General features: G+C 41.1%; 2 protein-coding genes across 3 annotated transcripts in view; one reads left to right on the forward strand and one right to left on the reverse strand.

The window, feature by feature from the left end:
• Positions 1–11,628, reverse strand: part of LOC144502961 (RNA-binding protein EWS-like) — a 32,723-nt gene extending 21,095 nt beyond the window's left edge. Inside the window, exons 1-7 of one of the 2 annotated variants that reach the window (XM_078227399.1) lie at positions 11,315–11,628; positions 7,960–7,996; positions 6,322–6,373; positions 6,051–6,174; positions 4,070–4,247; positions 2,162–2,326; positions 320–516 (exon numbers count right to left, since the gene is read on the reverse strand). In XM_078227399.1, coding sequence (XP_078083525.1) covers positions 320–516; positions 2,162–2,326; positions 4,070–4,247; positions 6,051–6,174; positions 6,322–6,373; positions 7,960–7,996; positions 11,315–11,327 — 766 coding nt within the window. In that variant the 5' untranslated portion in view covers positions 11,328–11,628. The remainder of the gene's footprint in view (positions 1–319; positions 517–2,161; positions 2,327–4,069; positions 4,248–6,050; positions 6,175–6,321; positions 6,374–7,959; positions 7,997–11,314) is intronic. The other variant, XM_078227400.1, reaches the window with a different exon arrangement.
• The window catches only part of rhbdd3 (rhomboid domain containing 3), a 28,612-nt gene continuing 16,204 nt past the window's right edge, over positions 11,354–23,761 (forward strand). The window contains exon 1 of the mRNA XM_078227414.1: positions 11,354–12,481. Within this exon, the coding sequence (XP_078083540.1) occupies positions 12,304–12,481 (178 nt within the window). The 5' untranslated portion in view covers positions 11,354–12,303. The remainder of the gene's footprint in view (positions 12,482–23,761) is intronic.

The raw sequence follows: 23,761 nt of genomic DNA on the forward strand, positions 1-23,761 counted from the left end.
ACTGTGCGAATTGTATTACATCAAAACGGAGGGGTTGGGAAGCATACTAATGCTTATAGAGGGGAAAGCAAATCAAAAACACCTGTTTACTGAAAGGGGGAGGGGGAGTGGTGGTGGAAAGAGAGAAGAAATTCGTGTAGGTTAAATTAACCCTCCCCATCCATAATATTTTCATTGCTTCCCTTCCTACTTTCCACAAATGATGACAATTACTCTTGTCTAAGTAGGCATAATAAAACATCCAAAGCTAGAAATGGGATATTACTACTATCACTTTAGAGTTGCGAGAGACACATACAAACACAAGTACTTAACTTACTGTACTGGCTTTGTTGGCTATAATCAGTCTGTTGTCCATAGCTAGATTGTTGACCAAATCCTGAAGGTGGTTGCTGCTGGGTGTAGCCTCCAGTTGGGGGCGGCGGTGGTGCATAGCTGCTCCCTTGTTGTCCATAGCTGGCCTGCTGGCTGTAAGTACTCTGATCATAGCCAGTTGCTTGAGTGGTGCTGCTGTAACTATAAACAAATTATGTTTTTGGCAAGTGGGTCAGTAATGAGAGGTCATAACGTTTAAATCTGGGCGTGCACGTCCACAGTTCCCTAAAAGTGACAACACAAGTGGCCAAAGTGATTAAGAAGGCATATTACATGTTTGCCTTCATCAGCGGGCACTGGGTACAAGAGTTGGCAAATCATGTTGCAGCTATATAAAACCTTGGTTAGGCTGTATTTGGAGTATTGCAGTTCTGGTCACCACACTACCAAAAGGATGTGGAAGTTTTGGAGAGTGCACTAGGGAGGCTCACCAGGATATTGTCCGGTCTCGAGGGTGTTGCCGAGGAGGAGAGGTTGAATAAACTAGGATTGTTTTCACTGGAAAGACAGAGGCTGAAGGGAGACCTGATTGAAGTCTACAAAATTATGAGGCATAGATTTTTTCCTAGAGTGCAAGTGTCAATTACAAAGGGATACAGGTTCAAGGTGAGAGGGGGAAAGTTTAAAGGAGACATGCAGGGGGGCTTTTCACACAGTGTGGTGGGTGCTTGGAACGTGCTGCCAGTGGTGGTGCTGGAAGCAAGCACATTAGCAAAATTTAAGAGGCATCTGGATGGGTACATAAATAAGGAAGAAATGAATAGAGAGATACAGACTGAATATGGGCAGAAGGTTTTTTTTAGTTTAATTAGGGCATCATGATCGGCACAGGCTTGGAGGGCCGAAGGGCCTGTTCCTGTGCTGTACTGTGTCTGGGAAATGAGAGATTTCAGAAGGTTGAAAGTGTGGAATCACATTCCATGACAAATTGCAAAAGGCAACTGGCATGTGCTTGGGAGACTGATTTGCAGGAAGATGGTTAAAAGCGGTAATGGGGGCTGCACGGTAGCACAGTGGTTAGCACTGCAGCTTCACAGCTCCAGGGACCTGGGTTCGATTCCCGGCTTGGGTCACTGTCTGTGTGGAGTTTGCACACTCTCCTAGTGTCTGCGTGGGTTTCCTCCGGGTCCTCCGGTTTCCATCCAGTCCAAAGATGTGGTTAGGTTGATTGGCCATGCTAAAATTGCCCCTTAGTGTCCTGAGATGCGTAGGTTGGAGGGATTAGTGGGTAAATATGTAGGGATATGGGGGTAGGGCCTGGGTGGGATTGTGGTTGGTGCAGGCTCGATGGGCCCAATGGCCTCTTTCTGCACTGTAGGGTTTCTATGATTCTTCTTTCTATGAAAAGCTGGGATGCAAAAGAGCTGGCACAGATAGGATGGGTCAAATGGACTCCCTTCTGTGCTATAAGCAATCTGCTGTTTTAAGAAAATTACAGCACAGGAACAGGCCCTTTGTCAGAACAAAGCACAGAAGCAGAGTATTCTTTGTGCAAAACATTTCTATCAGTTCATCAAGATTATTTGGTGGCGATTAACTGAACATTCAAGACTTGAAGACTGCTAAGAGTTAACTGATCTAGAGGTCAGCAGCCTTACAATGCTTTACAGGCAAGTGTTTGGGAAAAGAAAATAGTTTGTAAAATATCCCCCAATGAAAATAGGTTCTCTCCAGGCTTCACGTGACAGTTACTGAGGGAGCCCAAATCTAGGTTGAAGCCTTCTAAACAACTCAATTTGATAATACCTGAAATTTCCTTAAAATACAGCAGCCAAACAATATTTACCTTGTAGGAGGGAAAGATGGAGGGGCACTGGGAGGCTGAAGAGGATAAGCACCATGCACACTCATTTGAGGGTATCCATAATTTGTCTGACTGTATCCCACGCTGGACTGGGCATACCCAGTACTTGGTTGGCTATATTCATCCTGCTTTGTAGTATCTTGCGCTCTGAAAGTTAAGTGGGTAATTAGACATGTTTCCTCCACTTTTAAAAGAGAATCAGATTTTGTGCAGGGCAAACATTTTCAAATTAATCAAATTAATGCGTCTACAAAATGAATGTGCATCATCAGAATGTATTCAACCAGCTCAGGATCCAAACCTGAAATTTTCAACAAGGTAAATGTTCACCACTTCATTCCTAACTACATTAACATTTCTTATTTCATCAGTGATTACAAATTCTTTTCTAATTTCTAGCAAAGCTTCCAATAGCGATCTTCTCAACACTTGGAAAAACAGAATAGATTTGATTTGAAGCAAAACATTCATAGTATCCAACTAGAGTAGTTAAGATCAAGTTAATCGTACCTTGTACTGAAACTAGCCATTGATGAATATACTTTTGTGTTTCCAATAATCAAATACAAGTGAAATTATTTGAACTTTTTTTAAATACAAGGATACTTTGAATCACATAGACCAATTGTGCTATATAACTAAAAGATTTTCAACATTTGAAATGTTGCAAAAAACATGCACATACTTACAAACATTAGAAACAGATAATAAGTACAATATAAATCAAAACAAGGTATGGAATTATAGACTTGTGGCCTCAATGGAAAAACTAAACCAGAAAAAGGATAACTCAACTATGCAGCTTAAAACATTGCAGTAATGGCTTCTGGGGAGAACAGCCAAAAGCAAGGTAGATTCAGTTGTACTGAGATAAGGAGAGGAAAGAGTTGCATCAGAAATTGATGATTAATTGCATTCAGATGATGGGCATTAATTGTGGACTCACATGTCCTGATAAAAAGGTTGTTGCATGTGCACAATATAAACAGCAGTTTGAATGTGGCTCCAATTCTATGCTTTGCCACCCAACTACCAGAATTCTAAAGATTTAAAACTAACACACAAGCATTTCTGCAGCAGCAGGTGTAATTCGGGGATAGGTTGCTTCCTGGTGCCAGGGCTACAAACAGCTCTCGGGTGGCTGTATAATATTGAAAGGGTATGAATGCCAGAGCTCGTAGCCCATATTGGTACCAATGAGGAGAATGGGGAGATCAATTGTGTAGAGGAATAGAAGAACCTTGGAGTGCATGTACAATAACCCCTTAAGTCAAGTCAAGATAGACAAGGTGATTAAAGTAGCAAATGGGAGGTTATGCTACAACTGTATGAAACACGGTTCGGTCACTGCTACAGCACAGCATAAGCTCCAGTCACTATATCACACAGAGTGCGATGACACTAGGGTAGGGAAGACTTACGAGATTGTCACCAGGAATGGAACATCTTAGCCTAGTCTTCAACAGATCTTACCCAAGCCCATCTCCCACGCATTTACCCGGTTCAGGAGTGATCTAATTCAAGTGTACAAAATTGAAAGAGGTTGGCGGACTTTCCCTTAAAATATAACAACCAAGGGCATAGGTTTCAAGAAATTGGTAGAAGGATTAGAGGGGAGTGGAGGAATTTTTTTTTAAAAAAAGATGAAGGGAGTTTGAACTCAGTCTGAAAGGATGGTAGAAGTAGAAAACCTCATTGCAATTGCAAAGTACTTGGGTATGCACTTACAACTGTTGCAATCCGTTTCACTTGGCAGACACTATAGACTGAATAGCCTGTTCTTTTGACAGGGTGCAGAAATTGAATTTGAAAGTATACAGCTCCACTTCTAACTACCAACAGGCTTCCTTTCCCTCCTGTGCTGAAATTTTAAAAGTGTAAGAAATATACCTGGTAGGTGCAACGGTTGTAGCTGTGTGCTGCCCATATGCAGCATAAGTAGGCTGTTGACCATAGGTGGGCTGCTGCCCATATGTAGCTTGAGGGGTGGCAGCACTGTCATATCCAGTTGTGCTGTAAGCCTGCACAGGTTGGCTATAAGCCTGAGGTGCAATTGGTGCACTATAACCTGTTTAAAAAGCATAGCAAAACATTTTTTATTTTCTCTACAGCTCTGAATTTACACAATGCACAAAAACATAATTGAACAACATCTATTTTATGGCATTTAATGTTGAAACATGTAAATGCTACTCATTGTACTATATTGTGAATTAACTGGATAGAAATGTGCAGCAACATAAAACCAGTACTGTACAGTACGCCATCCAATACACAGGCTACACAAATGCAGTCATTCCCCCCCCCCCCCCGAATAGAATACAAAGACTTGCATTTATATAGTGGCTTCAATATAGTAAAATGCTCCAAAGTGCTTCAGAGGCCTGAGGAAGAACAGATACCGAGCCATGGAGCGATTAGGAAACATGACCAAAAGCAGTGGAAGATGTAGGTTTTGAAGGTGATCTTATAAAGGATAACAAAATGGAGGGGCTTGGGAAGGGAATTCTAGAACATGAGGCTCAGGTTAGTGAGAGCTGAGCCATCAATGGTGGATTAAGGGAGGATGCACATGAGCCTGGAGTCAAACAGATGGATCCTCTGGTCAATCATCTCTCAAGGCAGTTGCCTCCCTAATTGCTAGAAACATTTTAGTATTTCTCTCCAGTAGTTATTTTGCTTGTGCAGGACTGTACAATTGGCTATTTAACAGCAATGGGCATTTAGCCAAGGAAATGTGGCTCTCCTAAACATCAAGTGCACATGTCCAGATTTCTCAGTATAGTAACAAACTGAAAATCAATTCACCCATTCCTCTATCCCAGGAATAAGCCAACGGGTTTGTGCTAGACAACAGAATGCTGTTGTCTAGCACAACTATATGCCTCCTTATTCATCATGGATTTTCTGATACCGCTCTTTTTGGACGAGCAGAAAATTCTAACTAATTAGGATGAATATTATTCAATAAAAGGCAATGTGACACTGAGTTGAAGCAGTAAGGAATTCACCTGATCCACCTAAACTAGTGCTGTCTCCAACCCATCCTTCCAATGTTATGTCTCCTAAATTCAACTAAATGTCAATGAGGGGTAATCAAATGCTGAAATAAACAATATTGTACATTTCTACCTCACTATAGTAAGCTACCAATATGAATACTGCATACATCCCCTTAAGTTTGTAGTACTATCCTCCTGGTTCCAATGTTATATCAGGAGGTAAACAATTACCATTCTCAACTGCAGCAAAAAAAAAGTACCTAGAATTTAACTGGTGGAATTGAGAACGTGAGATTTTTCATAGTATGCCTGCTTAAATTGTGGAGAAATCTCAACAGGCCTAGGTGGGATAGTGGTCGGTACAGATTCAATGGGCCAAATGGCCTTGTTCTGTACTGTAGGGATTCTATGATTCAATGTAACTATAGGTTGCACTATTTCAAACTTGAAATGTTAGGAACTATAAAAATATAAAACAAAGGGCCAGTGATTTAAGTCTTGCTACTGATTGGTGCAATTTTAGGTGAATTATGAACCTCCAGTTACTCCTGTGTGATTTACTGTCTCCTGTAGCACAATGATGCAATACAAGTCCAGCAACAACACCGAGCATGCATGACAAAATGAAGTTTCATTTCTTGATGTAAAGCAGTAATGTGACAAAACAAACAAATCATGCAACAATGACCAGGCACTCTAACCTGCACTTGTCCCTTCTACCCAAGAACAACAGACAGCAGTAAAAAAAAAGATACAGGTTCAGAATATCATAAATATCCCTTCTACCTAAGAAAGTAAAGACAGGAATAAAAAGATTATAAGTAATATATTCAAAATGGGGAACATTATAAACACAGATTAACTCTTACCAGTTTGAGGTTGCCCATATGCAGTAGCATATGCTGTCTGTCCGTAAGCTGCAGTTGTTTGCGCTTGAGTGTAGGTAGTATCAGTGGGTTGGGTATAGGTTCCATAACTTGGCTGCGCATATGCCTAGTTGCAAATGTTTAGAAAAATAACTTTCAAGTCAGGTCTGCAGTAGACAAATTGATGAATTTGAAAATAATTGTCAGAATCACTAAAGATTTACTGCTAGGTTAACACAATGAGATTGCAAAACAGTTTTCTTAAAAGTCTTACTTGGGTTGTCTGTCCATATGCTTGAGCAGGCTGAGCTGCATAGGTTCCATACCTGTAAGATGAACAGTGGAAGTCTTCACATTGTCTAAATAACCATCAAGTAACCATTAACGCAACTGTCCTCCCAAAGATAATTCAACACAACCAGAAAGGATTAGGAAGCAAGAAACAAGTAAGCATGTTCTACCATTCATTTAGATCATAACTGATCTGTACCATAAATTTACTTACCCATGTTGATATTAAAGGTTACAGAACCAAGTTAAATAAATAAATAAAATTGACTTGTTTTTCCAAGTACCCCATCAAAAGCCTTCCCTGCACTTGGAGGAAAAAAGGTTGGTCAGTTATCCAAGACTGAATTTCAAATGTTACTACACTATTAGACAGCTCAGACTAGAGGGCATTGCATCCAGTCCAGAATCCCCAATGACTACCAAGGAAGGAAATAAGATTTATACTATAGGCACAGGGAGTAGTGGTCCCAGTATACACCCATTCCTCTTCTAACAAGCAATCAGGTCATAGAGATCCTGAATAGGATCCATGAAAAAGGGCTACCTAAATATGTAACGCTAGAGGAATTTGACATTAGATCAATGATACCACCTCAAGTGCACAGCATCATAGATATCCAGTATCTATTCCCATGTTGCCAAGTATTGCCAACTTTGGTCAAAATATCACAATAGCCCCCTGGGGGCAAAGCTATACAAACCAGATGGTCTTGCATTCAATTCTTTGAAAGATAGCTGGTATCAAGAATTGGTCTTTGCACCCTATGGTTATTAGCAGGAAGAATTCAACTACAGGAAGTGCAACATCTGCTAGAAAACATACTGGTTGTGTTAGTTAAGGATTGGATGCTGCTGTAATTTCTTCTATGTAAAAATTATTCAGACAATATTCAGTTGAGCCTCACAAGAAAGCCAGACAGGAGGCATTGGAGATCTGGAGTCACCCCACACACAACCCCATCAAAAAGCCAGCATCATCAGACTGTTAAAAAATTGTCAAACATAGGAAACGGTGTTGTTTTTCCCTTTCCAAGCATGATCATTGAATGCAACTAACAAGATATTTTTCACATTGTAATATTTTCTACGAATGTCCATTTGGTACTCATATGCAAAATACCACTGACAGGCTACGACCTAAGAGCAGCTTTTCAAATTTAGTTCTTCAGTAGCAAAATTTGTTTTCTGTACATTTTATCAGTGAACTTTCCACGTTTCAAAATCATTTTAAAAATACATTCTATGAAACAAGGTTTTGCGGCAGACTAAGTTTTAAATGAAACAATATTGGTGGATTGTTTAAATTAGTCATAACTGAATATAAATAAAATGCGGATAGGAAACTCTCACAGCAGGCAGCATCCCCAATCAGGGTTTTTTTGAAAGCATATATCGGAAATTTGAAAGATATAGCAGAATGAATGATTTCCTCTTTGTAACCTGGAGAACACTGAGCAATTTGGTTATAGTCACAAGTGGAAGCTATCATTGAAATTATATATATAATATATAATTAGGCTGGTCAACATAAACACAACCCCCTTAGTGTACTAATCTAGTAAGCAATTGATTTTAAACAAACATAGATAGTATAAATATTTGATTTTGAAGTAGCACTTACCCTTGTTGAGCTGCAGCTTGAGTGTAGGTACTATAGTCTACAAAAAGAAAGGAGTTCCTCAACTAATTATACAAAGTTGATTGAAATAGGTTTCTCATTTTACAGAATACCAAAGATTGAAACTTATCAAATTATTTGAAATGTTACTCCCATTTCATTCAAAAGAAAGATTAATATCGATTAAAATAGTATTAACCATCAAGTGGCTAGGATTCCTCGTGCAACCCTCTAGACAATGCCAGTATTTGTACAATGACAATACACTGGGGCACCTGTAACTCTCTCAGCAGATTTCCCACCTCCCCTGAAGAGGTGAGAAAGAGCAAATGAAACAGATAGATACTTGAAGGTTACTTGGATTAGGAGACTGTATCCTCTCAAAACATTTAAGGAGCACCATTTTAAAGGTTTTGGTATATCTTGGAGTCATTGCAACACTGGCAATCTCAACAAAATGGTGCCAAATGACTAAATACACAGTTGCCAATGCACAAAATAAAAAGTGATATATTGGACCTAAGATGACACTATGGGAACAATTATATTGTGAACAAGGATACAACCATCTTAGTTACTTAAAATTTGGAGTTCAAGCCCAAAGGTAATGTTAATTCAAGAGTACAAGATTACATGGATTTGGGCCTGCCTTTCTTCACTTGTGCTTGCATCAAGAACATGCTGTTACTTAATGCACTGAAGACATGGGCTTGAACGTGGATCCTTGCTAGTCTCTAAATTAGTCCATAACATAATGCAATTGTACAAGAGCTACAGGCAAGTTTTAGCAGCATTTTCGTTCAGCTACACTGAAAGTGAACTAATACTTATTTACTAAACATGAACTCATAGCCAAACACATTTGGAATGGCAAATTTGTTTGTCAAATATCAATTTGCAGTGTATTATACTTAAATGCCAGTTTCATTCCCTTTAAAAATTACCCAATACTTAAGTACATAGAAGTTATGCAAAAATGGCTACATTTGGTGTTTGAAATGTGAATATAAAACTATAATTAATTTTTATTACCAAAACTGCTCAATTATACATTTATAAAATTGCTCATCCCTTACCCCATTTCAGTTTTTGCATCAAACTCAGTATGCACATAAGCATTTGAATGTTACAAGAGAAAAGATCAGCAAAAATATATCATTGTGTACATACATCGCAACACTGGAATGATAATTTAAGCCCCAGATCAACAGCTCCATAAATAAATGTATTTTCAAATGCTACGTTTGTACTTGTTAGCTCTTCCTCCCACATTGAAGGGGAAAGTTAAAGCACACAAAAGCTAATAAGTATACAAACTTGCATGTATCAGAATATCTTTCTCCCACATCCTTCAAGAAGAACTACATTTTGTATTGTGATATGCAATTATAAGCCAACAGAAACCTCTCCCCTTGGTGTATTTTGTTTTCTTGAGTTGGAATATTAGAAGCTACAACTTTTGGTGGAAGAATTATTTCAGGCTTTACTGTAATAAATCTCACTTTCTATTACTTTTGATGCCTGCAAAAAAAGGGGGATCAAGAGTAGATACCCCATGTGCGGTGTCTATTGAGATATGTTCAAACTTTATGACTGCTAGGATTAGCAGTTCCCACTCAGGCCCAGTAAAGCTTTCTTCATTCTGCCAATATGTCATTCATCCAAATTTTTTTCTTCGTGTTAATGGCCAAAGATGGTTTCAGCATCAGTATCGATAACTCAATGTGTGCTAACATTACCAACCCAATATCTAGAAGGGGATTAGTACATAAATCCATCATTTAAATTTGGTGATAAATTTTATAAAAAGATTGAAATAATACAATATTGTAATTAACTGAACATTTGGAAGCATGCTTTTCCTTTCTCGTATGAGCAACATTTGGTCAGCCTTTCTTGAGAAGCCCCAACATTAGCATCAGTTGAATTATGCATTTTCTAACAGGAAAAACTAAACTTCCAATTCCACCCCCCCCAAAACTTAAATGAAACTTAAGTTGATCAGCGTTATCTGGTCATGGACAACACCACAGTTAACAGGCAACGTGAATTTCAATGTCAATCTCCACATGCAAAAAGGTTTAAAAGGCCCCATTTTATGGCGCTCGGGGAAAGCATTTTCACTTTAGGTCTTCGCTCAGTAGGACGTGTGATTGAATAGCTTTATTTGGTAATTATAGTACTGCAACCAATACTAAATACAAGTAAAAATATACCAGCCAAGTTTTCAAATTTATTGAGCGACCAGAAGCCGAAGCTATTCAGTCATAAATCTTCCAACAGGAGGTCACACAGTGCCCAGTGAAAAGGTATTGAAGAGGCCGAAAACCCCCACCACGTTCATTCGCTGCATAATTGCGAACGCTCTGATCCCGACTAAAATCATTGGGAGCGTTTACGAGTAACATTCGGTACAGTACACAAATATTTTCTTTTAAAATTGGACTCAAATGTCAAATTTTGCCGCATCACAAACTCGTGGAATGTATTTAAATTGTTTTGTTTAGACCCGCTGTCCCAACAGCACCTTTAAACCAACAACAAGAAAAAACGAATTTTCGGTTTGTGTGCGCGACTCCATTTTGGCAGAGTGCCAAACGCTTAGTTAAAAACCCAAATTTAAAACAAAACTACCCTAAAACAAATAAAACGGTCCCACTTAACTATTTTTAAGGGATTTTTAAAAATCGCATTTTTAAAAAAAAAGTTGGAAAATTTTTTTTGGGAAAAAAAATCAACTTAATCGTACATTGGAGGGGGTGGTGAAAGAAAAATTCAGAAACTAGTCGATATTTCCCCACGGAAAATAACTCATTAAGATGCACTTAACAGGTTAATCCTCCCCCCACCCCCCCCACAAGGTAAGTAGGCCTCGACGCTAACGGATTGAAAGAAAAGGCACTTCCGCCCCGGAGAGACTCCGCCTGGGCGGCCTCTCTCCAAGGGCGAGGGCCGGGGACAAGCGGCGGAGGAGCAGCACGGCGCCCCTGGGGCTTTGTGGCGCAGCTGCGTTCCGGGGGATGGGGGGGGGTCTTGCGGGGGTAGGGGGAGTGTCGGGGGTACAAACACACACATATACACATAGGCCCCAACGGCTGGCCGGCGTCTCCCCTCCCCCCCCCCCCTCCTCCGACACGCGATGTTTGAGGCCTTGGGCCCCGAATCGCGACCGGGTGGGGGAGGGGAATTAAAAAAAAACTCCCCGGTAAGACTTGACAAGATGTGAGAAAAAGGAAGAGATAGGGTGCGATGTGGAAGAGGCCGGCGGCCCTGGGAGCCGTGCGAGGGAGGCCGGCGGCGGGTGCGGGCGGCCCAGCGCCTTTAAATCCGATGCCAACAGTTACAAACTCCCTCTTACCCGTCGACGCCATCTTCACCGACCTCTGACTGCCGAAACGCGCCTGCGCGGAGCCTCGCCGGACTCAACCACTTAATTTGGCGCCTTGCGCAACTGGCGCCGGAAATATTTTCTACGTTTTTAAAAAAAAATAATCCACCACTTTGAGGGGCGGGGTTTGACTTCTCGGCCAAGAAAACAGGGAGTTCCTTTTTGTTTCCTTTCCCTTGGTGATTCTGTTATGTATAAAATTAAAATGAAGCTGGAGCAGGCTTAGCGAGGGAGGAGGGGTAAACTCGGCCTCTGATCCGCCGAATCGCGGCCGAGGCTTATGCAAATGGCCGCCTCCACGTCGCTATTTAAAGGGCGGGTGACGGCGGCGCGCTGACGTCAGCGGCGTGACGCCCTCAGCCGCTGGGCTGGAACAATGGGGAGAATGTGGCGCTATGTTTGTGGCTCCGGGATGGAGGCGGTCGCGATGGAAACGCGGCGGCCATTTCCTTTCCTCCCTCCCTCCTCGCCTCTCAGTCACTCTTCCATCCTGTTTTATAAACATTTTTTTCCCCTCCCTTGAATCATGTCAGCTTCCCCTCCCCCATGTTTACCGGGGAATTTGACCCTCGAGGGGTTTGCAGCAAACAAAAACTGACTGGAAATAAATACCCCGCTCCTTACTTTTTAAAATGATGGCTTTAACTGACATATCATCCAAATCCGCCCCAACCTCAGTGTGTGGCGGCCCGGTGCATAAAGGCAGCCTCTCCCGAGCCGGCACGGCGGGGTTTTTGGCTGGAGGCCGGCCTGTTTTGTGGGGTCTGTGAAGTGCAATTCCCCCTCAGGCTTTGATCTGCGCTAGGCCCTCAAGGTTTTTTTTCGGGGGGTGGTGGAGGTGTCTTTCTGTGTCTCTCTTCCCCCCCGCCGTAAGGCTCCGGGTCTCGGCTTCACCGGGAGGGAGGGCCTCGAGTAACCGACCGCTGCCGCCCCCCCTCCACCCCATCCCATCCCCAGCCATGGTGAGCCCGCCGGGGACGTGGAGGGGCTGCGGGCAGCGGCTATGGCCCAGGATCAGAGCCGTCCGACTGCCGAGCGCCACCGCCACCTTCCTGAGCCTGGTCCTCTCGTTGTGGCTGATTGGGGCCGAGGAGGCCCTTTCCCTGACAGCCGGCCCGCTGTTTGCTCACCGCCAAGGTAAGTGCCTCCTTCCCTCCCCCCATCCCGAGCCCTGGGATGAAAGGCAAATTCAAATCCTAATCCGAGTTAAATCTCATCATCACAAACTATTTAAAACACAGACGTCCAACATACTCTGCTGATTTACACGTCCAAAGTTCGGAACCAAATTGTGTGAATCTCATTCCAGTTAAGGTGTAGAAAGGTTCAAATATTTCCACCATCATTTATGGACGTGGGTATTTGAAAGGGAAGGAGTGAAAAGGCAAATCGTTAAATTTTAGGAATACAGATGCTTATCTGACAAGTGTGTAGGAAAATCTTAAAACAGCACAATTCCCAAATCCTCCTCATCCCTATTCAACTCAGCATGTGCTCACCCACCTGCAGTGGCTAAACTTCAGTCAAATTTCCTGTGTTAATATTTTAGGCTTGTACCAGAAAGACAGGAATGGCTTACATTTATAAAATCCCTAAAGTGCAGAAGGAGATCATTCGGTCCATCGAGTCTGCACTGACCACAATTCCTTCCAGCCCATCGCCCCACATATTTAAGAACATAAGAACATAAGTAATAGGAGCAGGAGTAGGCCATCTAGCCCCTTGAGCCTGCTCCGCCATTCAATAAGATCATGGCTGATCCCTGCTAGTCCCCCTGACATTAAGTAGCAATTTTGAATGGCAAATCAACCTAATGTGCACATCTTTGGACTGTGGGAGGAAACCCATGCAGACACAGGGAGAATGTGCAACCTCCACACCGACAGTCACCCAAACCGGGAACCACGCCTGAGTCTCTGACGCTGTGAAGCAGCAGTGTTAGTCACCGTGCTGCAAAGACAAAAGATGTTCTTTAGTGGTGTCCATATGTGGTGTCTGTGCTGCTCTTTTGCAGCACAACAGAAAGAGCCTCTCATCAGAATTGAGTGATTCTATCAGCCTGAAATGTCTCCTCAGATGCTGCCTGGCCTGCTGAGTATTTCCTGCATTTTCTTTTTGTAGCTCAGATTTCCAGAAGTGGTAGTATTTTACTTTGGCAAAAAACTAATCTGAGTGCCCTGCTTTCCTCTTTAGAGAATGCCCCACTACAGCCTTGATGTCCCAAAGAAGTTGACAAACAATTTATTACTTTGGGCAGTGTCATCATTTGAATGCCAATCTGGTTGTTTGGTAGCACTTGTTGCAGCTTCAAACTTCACGGCAGATTTTGAATTCATAATCAAGGCTGACAATTGAGTGCAGTATGTACTAAGTGATTAGTACTTGTAGGAAATGTAAATTTTTGAATGAGGATCTTCAACCAAAGGTAAAAGATCACATGGTGAAAAAGCAGGTTGTTTCCCCAGCATAGTGGCCAACATTTATCCTTAAATCAGCACCAAAAAATTAATTAATTATCTGGAGTGTATCATAGTGCACAAATTGGTGCAAGTGTTTACATTACAAAGAAGCGTATAAACATAGAAATTAGGAACAGGGGCCATTTTGCCCTTTGAGCCTGCTCCACCATTCAATATGATATTGGTTGATCCTGCATCTCAATACCATACTTATGTGCTCTCCCCATACTCCTTGACACCTTTCAAGTCTAGAAATCTATCCCCCCCCTTAAATATATTCAGTGGCTTGGCCTTTGCAGCCCTCCGTGGTAGAGAATTTCACAGGTTCACCACCCTCTGAGAGAAAAAATCCTCTTCATCTAGATTAAATAGCCTACCCCATATCCTGAGACTGTGACCCCTTGTTTTATATCTCTCAGCCAGAGGAAACAACATCCCTGCATTCAGTCTGTCCAGTCCTGTCAAAACTTGGTACTTTTCAATAGGATCCCCTCTCGTTCTTCTAAATTACATTGAATGCAGGCAGAGTCAACCCAATCTCTTCTCATATGACAATCCTGCCAATCCAAGAATCAGTGTGGTGAACCTTCACTGCACTCTTTCCACAGCAAGTACATTCTTTCTTAAATAAGACCAAAACTACATACACTACTTCAGGTGTGGTCTCACCAATGTCCTGTGCTGCTGCAGTAAGACATCCTTGCTCCTGTACTCAAGTCATCTTGAAATGAAAGCCAACATACCATTTGCCTTCCTAACTGTTTGATGTACCTGCATGCTTGCACTTTGTGACTGGTGTATTCGGACACCCAGGTCTCTTCAATCTATCACCACTTAAATAATACTCTGCATTCTGTTTCTCCATCTAAAATATCACATTTATCCAAGTTGTACTGCATCTGCCATACATTTGCCCACACACTCAACTTGTCCAAATCACCTTGAAACCTCTTAACATTCCCCTCTATGTTTCGTGTTATCAAGAAAAAAACCCCACCCGGTGCAGAGAGGGGAGGGTCGGGATGGCGACCTCCTCGTGAACCTGCTCCTGGGCCTGGCGAAACACGCCATTTATCAGTCCAGGCAGCAGGCGATCGAGGGGGCCGTCCATCCTGACTGTCTTCCCATCTACCGTGGCTACGTTCGCGGCCGGGTGTCCCTGGAGGGGGAGCATGCAGTGTCCACGGGCGTGGTTGACGCCTTCCGCGCCCGTTGGGCACCGCAGGGGTTGGGGTGCATTATTGACCCTGACAATCACATTTTAATTTGATGTTTTTAAGTTTCCTTTGTACTTTGATTTCTGTTCGGGCTGTTCCCCCTCCTTTTGGGGAGCTGCCCCTTTTACTTTGTCCCGACTTAATCTGAGTTTGTTTATTTGGTTTGACCTAAAAAGAGGGCAAGCTTAGAAATAATACGTTTGATTCCCTCATCCAAATCAATTATGAATATTGTGAATGGTTGGGGCCCAAGCACTGATACCTGCGGATTCTACTAGTCACCACCTGTCATTTCAAAAAAATATCCATTTATGTTTCTGTTTCTTGTCTTTTGTTCCTTGTGTGCTAACCAGTTCTCAATCCATCCCAAGATATTACCCCCAATCACATGGCTCTAATTTTGCACACTAATCTCTTATGTGAGATTTTATCACAAGTTTTCTGAAAATCCAAATACACCACATCCACTGGTTCACCCTTAGCTATTCTACTAGTTACATCCTCAAAAAACTCTGTCGGTTTGTCAAACATGATTTCCCTTTCATTAATCCATGTTGACTTTGTCTAATCCTGTTGATATTTTCTAAGTGTCCTATTATCACATCATTTATAATCGACTCTAGTATTTCCTTTACTCCTGATGTTAGATTAACCGATCTGTAATTCCCTGTGTTCTCCCTCCCTCTTTTTTAAATAGTGGGGTTACATTTGCCACCCTCCAATCTACCGAGATTGTTCCAGAATCTACAGAATTTTGGAAACTGACAACCAATGCATCAGCTATTTCCATGTCATCCCCTTTAGTACCTTGGGATGTAGATTATTAGACTCTGGGGATTTATTGGCATTCATTCCCATTAATTTCTTCGACACTATTTTTCTAGTTATACTGATTTCCTTCAATTTCTCCTCCTCACTAGACCCTTGATTCCTTAGCATTTCTGGGAAGTTAATTGTATCTGCCTCCGTGAAGACAGAACTAAAGTAGTTGTTTAATTGCTCTGCCATTTCCTTGTTCTGTTTTATGAATTCTCCCATTTCAGACTGCAAATGACCTACATTTGCCTTCACTAATCTTTTTTGTTTTCTCTAATCTTTTTCTTTTTACACATTTATAGAAGCTTTTACAGTCCGCTTTTACGTTACTTGCACATTTACTCTCATACTTTATATTTCTTCCCTTAATCAATCTTTGTCCTCCTTTGCTGAATACTGAACTTCTCCCAATCTTCTGGTTTGCTACTTTCTCTATCAGCTTTATTTATATGCTTCCTCTTTGAATCTAATACTATCCTTAATTTATTTTGTAAACCATGGTTGGACCCCTTTGTGTTTTTGTGCCAGAAAGGAATGTATAATGCTGCAATACATAGATTTGTTCCTTAAATATTAACCATTGCCTAACCACTATCATGTCGTTTAATGAAGTTCCCCAATCCAACTTGGACAACTCAACATCTCATACCTTCGTGGTTTCCTTTGTTAGATTTAGGAGCCTAGTATCAAATCAGACTTTTTCGCTATCCATCATTATGAAGAATTCTATCATGTTATGGTCATTGTTCCTCAAAAAGACATCACCTATCAAGATTATTAATTAACCCCTTCTCATTGCATAATACCAAATATAGGATAGCATGTTCCTTTGTTGGTTTCTCAAAATAATTGGTCTAAGTAACACCTCATACACTAGGAATTCATCTGCAAAGGTAGAAATAGCAGATGCTTTGGTTTGTTCAGTGTTCATTGGATACAAAAATGTTTTTGGAAAATTTATTAATATGATACCTCTGTTCAAGAAAGGGAGAGACATAGACCAGTCAACCTAACACTGGTGATGGGTAAATTATTGGAAACTATTATCAGGAAAAAAATAAACTTTTAAATGAAAAGTCATGGGTTAATCAAAGAAAGAGGAGGTCTTGTGGCACAGTGGGCATGTCCCTACCTATGGACTAGACGCTCTGGGTTCAAGTCCCATGCCAGGACTTGTTGGCCACGGAAGGAGCATTCATAAGGTGCATGCAGTTCAACAGGCTGATTAATCAGTTTGGGAATCCTTCCACCACATCCCATTGTTCCCCAAAGGGGGAAAAAAGTGTGTGCAAGAAGATAGCTAAGAAACAAATCAAAGAGAGCAAGCACGGATTTGTTAAAGGAAAATATCATTTGATTAACACGATTGAATTCCATGAGGTAATTTTAAGATTTGTTCACTGGATGGCACTACCAAGACCAGCATTTGTTGCCTTTGAGAAGGTGTTAGAGATCATGGGTATCAAAGGCGCTGTTGAAGGAGCCTTAGTGAGTTCCTGCAGTGCACCTTGTAGATCGTACATCCTGTAGCCCATGGAGGGATTGAGTGTTTAAGGTAGTGGATGGGGTGTCAATCAAATGGCCGCCTTTGTCCTGGATGGAAGTGAGCTTCTTGAGCGTTGTTTGAGATAAACTCATCCAGGAACGTGTAGAGTATACCATCGCACTCCCAACTTGTGCCTTGTGGTTGGAGAGACTTGGGGAATCAGGTGAGTTACTTGCTGCAGAATACCTATCATCAGACCAGCATTTGTTGCCACAGCATGATCATAGTGCTGTAGATGAATAGATTCTTGAAAGACAATTAACAAAATGCTGCACATTAGGCTTAATAAGATGAAAGACCATGGAATTAAGGGGGAAGTTGGGATACAGATACCAATTGGCTCAGCGAAAGGTGGTGATGGATACAATACTCTTCACAAATTTTATAAACCACCAAGACTCAAGCACAGGGAGCAGCATTGTTAAGTTTGCAGGCAACAGCAAACTTCATAAGAATAGTTGAAGGCTTCAGCATGACAGACAAGATGATGAAATGGAAAGAAGTTTGACAGGGAGTTCAACGCAGAGAAGTGTGAAGTGATGCACTTTGGGAGGACAAGTGTGGAAAGGCAGTATACTATAAATAACATGATTTTCAAAAGTGGAAATGAGCAATGAGACCTCAGTGGCCATCTACAGAAATCCTTAAAGGTAACAGGGAAAGTTGACGAAGTAGTTGTTTTAAAAAAGCATGCAGGTTATTTGGACATATAAGTAGCATAGCATATAAAAAGCAAGAAGATTATGCTAGAACTTTATAAATCATGAGTTGGGTCTCTACAATATATGAACACCACATTTCAGGAAAGATGGAAATACCTTAGAAAGGATGCAGGGGAGGTTTACTAGGGGTAAGGAATGGTTTTACGTGGGTTTGTCAGTATCTGGAATGCTCTACCTGTAAAAGTTGTGGAAGCTGATTCCATGAATATATTAATACAGATAGATGAAGATGATGAACTTGCAGTGTTACGGACAAAAAGCATGGGGGACAAACATGACTACTTTTTCAACCCCAGGTCAAAAGGCCTCCTGTGCTGTAGGTTTCTGTGGTTGTGACTATACTTCAAATATAATGAGGGGGCTACAGAGTACTTCTGAGACACCCTGAAGATGTGAATGGTCTTCTATAGTTGTAAATTCTTTCACTGTCAGTGTTTGATAAATGCGGCAGCAAATTTATTATAGCAAAGTTCCACGGACCATAAATCAATAACCAGATACCTTTTAGTGATGTTGGATGAGAGAGGAATGTTGGCAAGGAGAACTGCCTCCTGCTTAATTCATGCAATGGAATCTTTTGCTTCGTTTTGAATGGTTAGATAAGTGTAATGTATGACAATACAACATTTTCTAAATACTGCACTAAGTGCCAAGTCCAGCTTGCGTGCTCATGCCTATTCATTATAGATGCATCATATGTCTTTTTTAAAAATATCAATCTCGTGTTTGTAATTTGGAAAAAGGTAACAAATTTCAGACAGATCATTTTTGTAGGTAGGAGAGTAATAATCTTTGCTAAATGGTTATTGGGAGAAAGAAGAACTGTACATCGTCATTTGGCACAATAAGGGATCAGGTATGCCTTGGTGGTGCAAGCAATCTAATTCCACTGAACATTCACCTTTGGTTCCCCACTCCCCCCTTCCACAACATGTCCCTCTGATGTACCATTAATGGCAAAGCTTCCTACCATTCTGTGCTAGCCCAAACTCTTCCTGATCGTTTCTGCCTTGCTCCCTCTTTACCCATCCAAAAAGCTTCAACTATGCTTCTACCATCTTCCCTTGTTTCCCTGGTATTCTTACTGAGGTTTCTCTCATAAGGCCCATGATAAATGCTTCTGATCCTCTGACTCATTGTGAGCAACACCATTGGGAAATTCTCACTGGTATTAAATAAAGTTTGTTACATCTTTGGTGCTAAGAATGGTATTTTAAGATCACTGCTAATTAAATTTGATTTGTTGAATATGATGAAGTATAATCAGTGAATCTTGGGAATGCTCTGCAGGAACAGAAGTGAAAAGTGTCTTGACGCTAGATTGGACTTTGCACCACTGTCTATAATGGATAGTCTAGTTCTGCCTAGCCCCTCCATTTTCTCTCATCAGCACTTTGTCAATTTTTAATTCAGAAAAATGTGCTTAACTGCGATTTACTTTTTAAAAAATAATTATAAATCAATTTTTTTTCTCGCTGTTCCCTTGTCTGTTTCTCACTGCTAATGATTTTGGGGAATGGCCCTGAACAATCAGTTTGTAACTCAGAAAGGATTGGAATCTTTGAAAGTTACGTCCCATCAGATATTTCCCTAGAGCCACTTGATAGAAAGTGACTTTGGATCAGCTTAGGCTTTTAAGATTTCTTTCAGTCAGGAAAACCACAGCTATTTGAGTCTAGTTTGAAAATTTAAAAATCCAGTATTCACTAATCAAACTGCAGTGGAGGACCAGTGAATGTGCCTTAACATTTACTTTGCTCCTAAGGAAAGATTGAAAGATTCTTGTGATAGAATGTGCTTCAAATATTTGCCCATAAAAGGACCGTTAAATATAGTTCTAAAATCTTAATTGCTGATGGAATAATTTTTTTAATTCATTGATCCAGCAACTTTTGTGCAAAACTGGCAGTCTGGATAACAGTTGTGAAGCTTTGCTTTCGGTCACTGATAGTCAAGCTGGAAATACAGAGCTTCATCAGCAATTCCATGGATTAGGAATGTATGTTGGGCAGTGACACAATTCGAAATGGAACTGAACATCAGGTTCTGCATACATGTGGTCAATCCAACTGTTCCATACCCTATCCAATACCACCTGGTTTCTGCCACTTCGAGATGAATTTCTAACCCCTTTGTGTCTCTGAAACCCAATTACGGTTTTAGAAACCTTGAATGTATTTGTGCTCTTATGCCAAATGTTCAAGTAGAGCGCTTCACTAGTAGTCATCCCAACCCTCAGAGCTTCCTCTTCAGTTAAATGAATATTAGCCTTCAGTGTGTTGAAAAAAAATCACAGTCTTGCCAGCTATTTTAATAATTCTAGGCATTTGGGTCCAGGGTTACGTACCAGGCTTATTATTAACTTGGCAGCGCTCTACCTGTCACTATGCTGACTCCTCCGACTATAAGGTTCATGATAGGGCTCAACAAAAAAAGGGGAAGAGAACACCAGAGAAAAGTCAAGAGGCAAGACTTAATGGCTTTGAAATCTATGAACAAGTTTTTAAAAAAATGTGAACATGCAAAGCTATATGGAAGTAAAAAGGCACCAAAAGAATAAGGACATGGAATAGCTCAATAAGCATTTAAAAGACTCGTGGAAAGATCACAACTCAGACTTTGCTCCATTTTCTTTCTTTGTTCACTTTCTACTTCATTCATATCATTCAGGAGTGATGTTTAGCCCCATTATCCTGCTTATAACCTCTACATTTAAAATTATAGCTAGCTTTATGCCGTCTCACTTCACCAATCGGCTGCAACATCGGAGGCATCTCAACTCTGCACTTCCAAAAACCTCTTCATCTTGTTTGCCTGTGTCTGTGCCCATCTCTCCTCCTCCAGCTGAAATCTGATCACTGTCCCTTCACTTTTGTGGCCTCTTGGAAAAATTTGCTACATTGCACTATCTATGCAAGTTTTTCCTTGCACACTGTAGCTGTTATAAATGTATTTTCTTGCTGACACAAAAGTAAGATTGTTATGGTTTGGGACCGTCTCTGTGGGGTAAAATGGAAGAGATAAAGGGTTGGTGTGACCTGTTCCACATTCTTCCCGACAACAAACTTGGGTGGCTTGGTTGTTAAAGGTGGGGCCCAGGTTTTCTTACTGGGAAGAAGGTGCGAGATATTCACCTGTAAACAATCACCACAGCAACTGTGCTGACAGAGGACAGACTGTTAAGTTTCACCAGAGTGGTGTTAGGAATGTCAAGTTTTATAAGCAGTTATACTGTCGATTTAATTCTAATATAGCATTGATTTTGGGGTCTAAAAGATAGCTAATTAGCATTTCTAAATAAAAGCAAATTACTGTGGATGCTGGAATCTGAAACCAAAGCCCAGCTTTGACAAAGGGTCATCTGGACTCAAAACGTCAGCTCTTTTCTCTCCTTACAGATGCTGCCAGACCTGCTGAGATTTTCCAGCATTTTCTCTTTTGGTAATTAACATTTTTACCTGATTGCAAGGCCCATGTGATTCACATTGCAAGGAGATGGGCTCAGAGGGGGAAGAGTCCATAGCAAGCCATTAACTGCAGGGTTTTTCTTAAGATACCCTTGAACCTCTCAGACTGGTCATTTTGCAAGAATCTGGGGGAGAGAGATAGAGGCCGCCAGTCTCGATTGTTCACCATGCAGAATGTGGTTGGGAGCTCATTCTTGGATTGAAGAGACCAAATTCATAGGATTTAAACAAAGCTGGAAGATTTGCTTAGCTTTCGCTAGGGGGAAGAATTTCCAGAGTAACCTTCACTGAAAGGGGATTAGAAGTTATCTGGTTGGAAAAACAAAAAGGAAGTAAGCCATCAGGAGCTGAGAATAACTTTGGACTGGTGCCTGGAGAGTCCTATCATATCATACAATCCTTCAGTGCAGTGCAGTGCAGTCCATTCGGCCCATCGAGTCTGCACCAACCACAATCCCACCCAGGTCCTGTCCCCATAACCTCATGCCTTTAACCTAGCTAGTCCCCCTGACACTAAGGGGCAATTTAGCGTGGCCAATCCACCTAACCCACACATCTTTGTGGGAGGAAACCGGAAAACCTGGAGGAAACCCACACAGACATGGGGAGAATGTGCAAACTCCACAGAGACAGTGACTCAAGCCAGGAATTGAACCCGGGTCCCTGATGCTGTGATGCAGCAGTGCTAACCACTGTGCTGCCCAGAATGAAAAGCTCATTTAAGGGACAGAGTAAAGTATTTCTGTGGAGGAGTATTTTTGGACTTTTTTTACAAGTTAAAAGGGGAATCTTTCTTGTAGTTGAGTATAAGCTGCTTACTGAAGTGTTCAGACAACGTTGCTTTTAGTTTAATTTATTGCAGTAAAAGTCTTAAAACTTGAAATTTTGTCATATGATCCTTCCAGTCAGTCTTTGGAAATTGAAATATCTTTCCACAAGTTATCGGTCTCTATGGGGATTGTAACACAGCCTGAAGATGTTGAATTGTACTGGGGTAAAAACAAAAAGTGCTGGAAACATTCAGGGCAGGCAGCATCAGTGGAAAGAGAAAGCAAGTTAATGTTTCAGGCTGATGGCTTTGGGGCATAGTTACAGATGTACGCATTGCTTTCTGGTACCTTATACTATTGAGTATTCTTGTTTAAAATGGACAGTGCACTTTGTAAAGTTATTGGGAAAAGCACCATAGTCAAACCACATGCAACTTTGTGATAATGTACAGCAATTTTTCAGGATGAGGTTGGGTCTGCTTCGTACTATTTGTTGTGCTGTGGTTAATTCAATATCTTTTGAATTAATATCCATATTGCTGCCAACTGATAGTTAACAAGAAGATACTGTGAAATATAAAATCTTTCTATTAAACCAATGTCCAAGTAACCGTCACAAATGCATGTTTTTTTTTAAACCCATAATGTTATTGGAAAGCGAATCAGTATAGAATTTGACTCAAGGCACTTAGTCCTGATGTACACAATGGTTCAATTACACCTTGTTGTCATTTGTAGTGTCTGAAAATGAACACTATATAAATTGTTACAAGTAAGCAAATTAGTGGTTTGATAGGTGGAATTTTTGAAGTTTAAAAACCTGGAGGTGGGAGTGAGAAAGATGAGGTAAAGGGAGTTCCGGAGTGGGGCTGAGACACCTGAAACTATCACCAATAATGCAGAGAGGAGGATGGTACATTGGAAACACACTGGCACAGGGTATTAAACTTGGAGGTTATGGAGGTGAGGTTGGCAAGATTGTGGAAGGATTTATAGATGAGAATGTTAGGATAGGGGACAGAACATTCGGTAACCTCAACAGTTTAAGAGTACATAGGAACATAGGAATTAGGAACAGAAGTAGGCAAATTCAGCCCTTTGAGCCTGCTCTGCCATTCAATCAGATCATGGCTGATCTCTCCCTGGTCTCAAAAAGTACTGAAGTAAATGTCAATGACCCATTGCCCTGCTAATAACAAATATACCATGGGTTGAAGTTGGGACTTTCTGCATTGATCCATTCAGCTAACCTGGTCTTTAGAAGGCCTGTCCAAAATCAGAAATCTGCCAGGTAGAGAATCATGGGGATTAACCTGTACGAATTCACTGCTTGTCATACTTTTTAAAAGAAGTGAAGAATTCATCAGTAAACAATGGTAAATCCAGTTCTTTTGTTAGCCTTAACAAAAGATTATTGACC

This window comes from Mustelus asterias, chromosome 13, assembly GCF_964213995.1.
Source record: "Mustelus asterias chromosome 13, sMusAst1.hap1.1, whole genome shotgun sequence".
NCBI classification, from domain to species: Eukaryota; Metazoa; Chordata; class Chondrichthyes; order Carcharhiniformes; family Triakidae; genus Mustelus; species Mustelus asterias.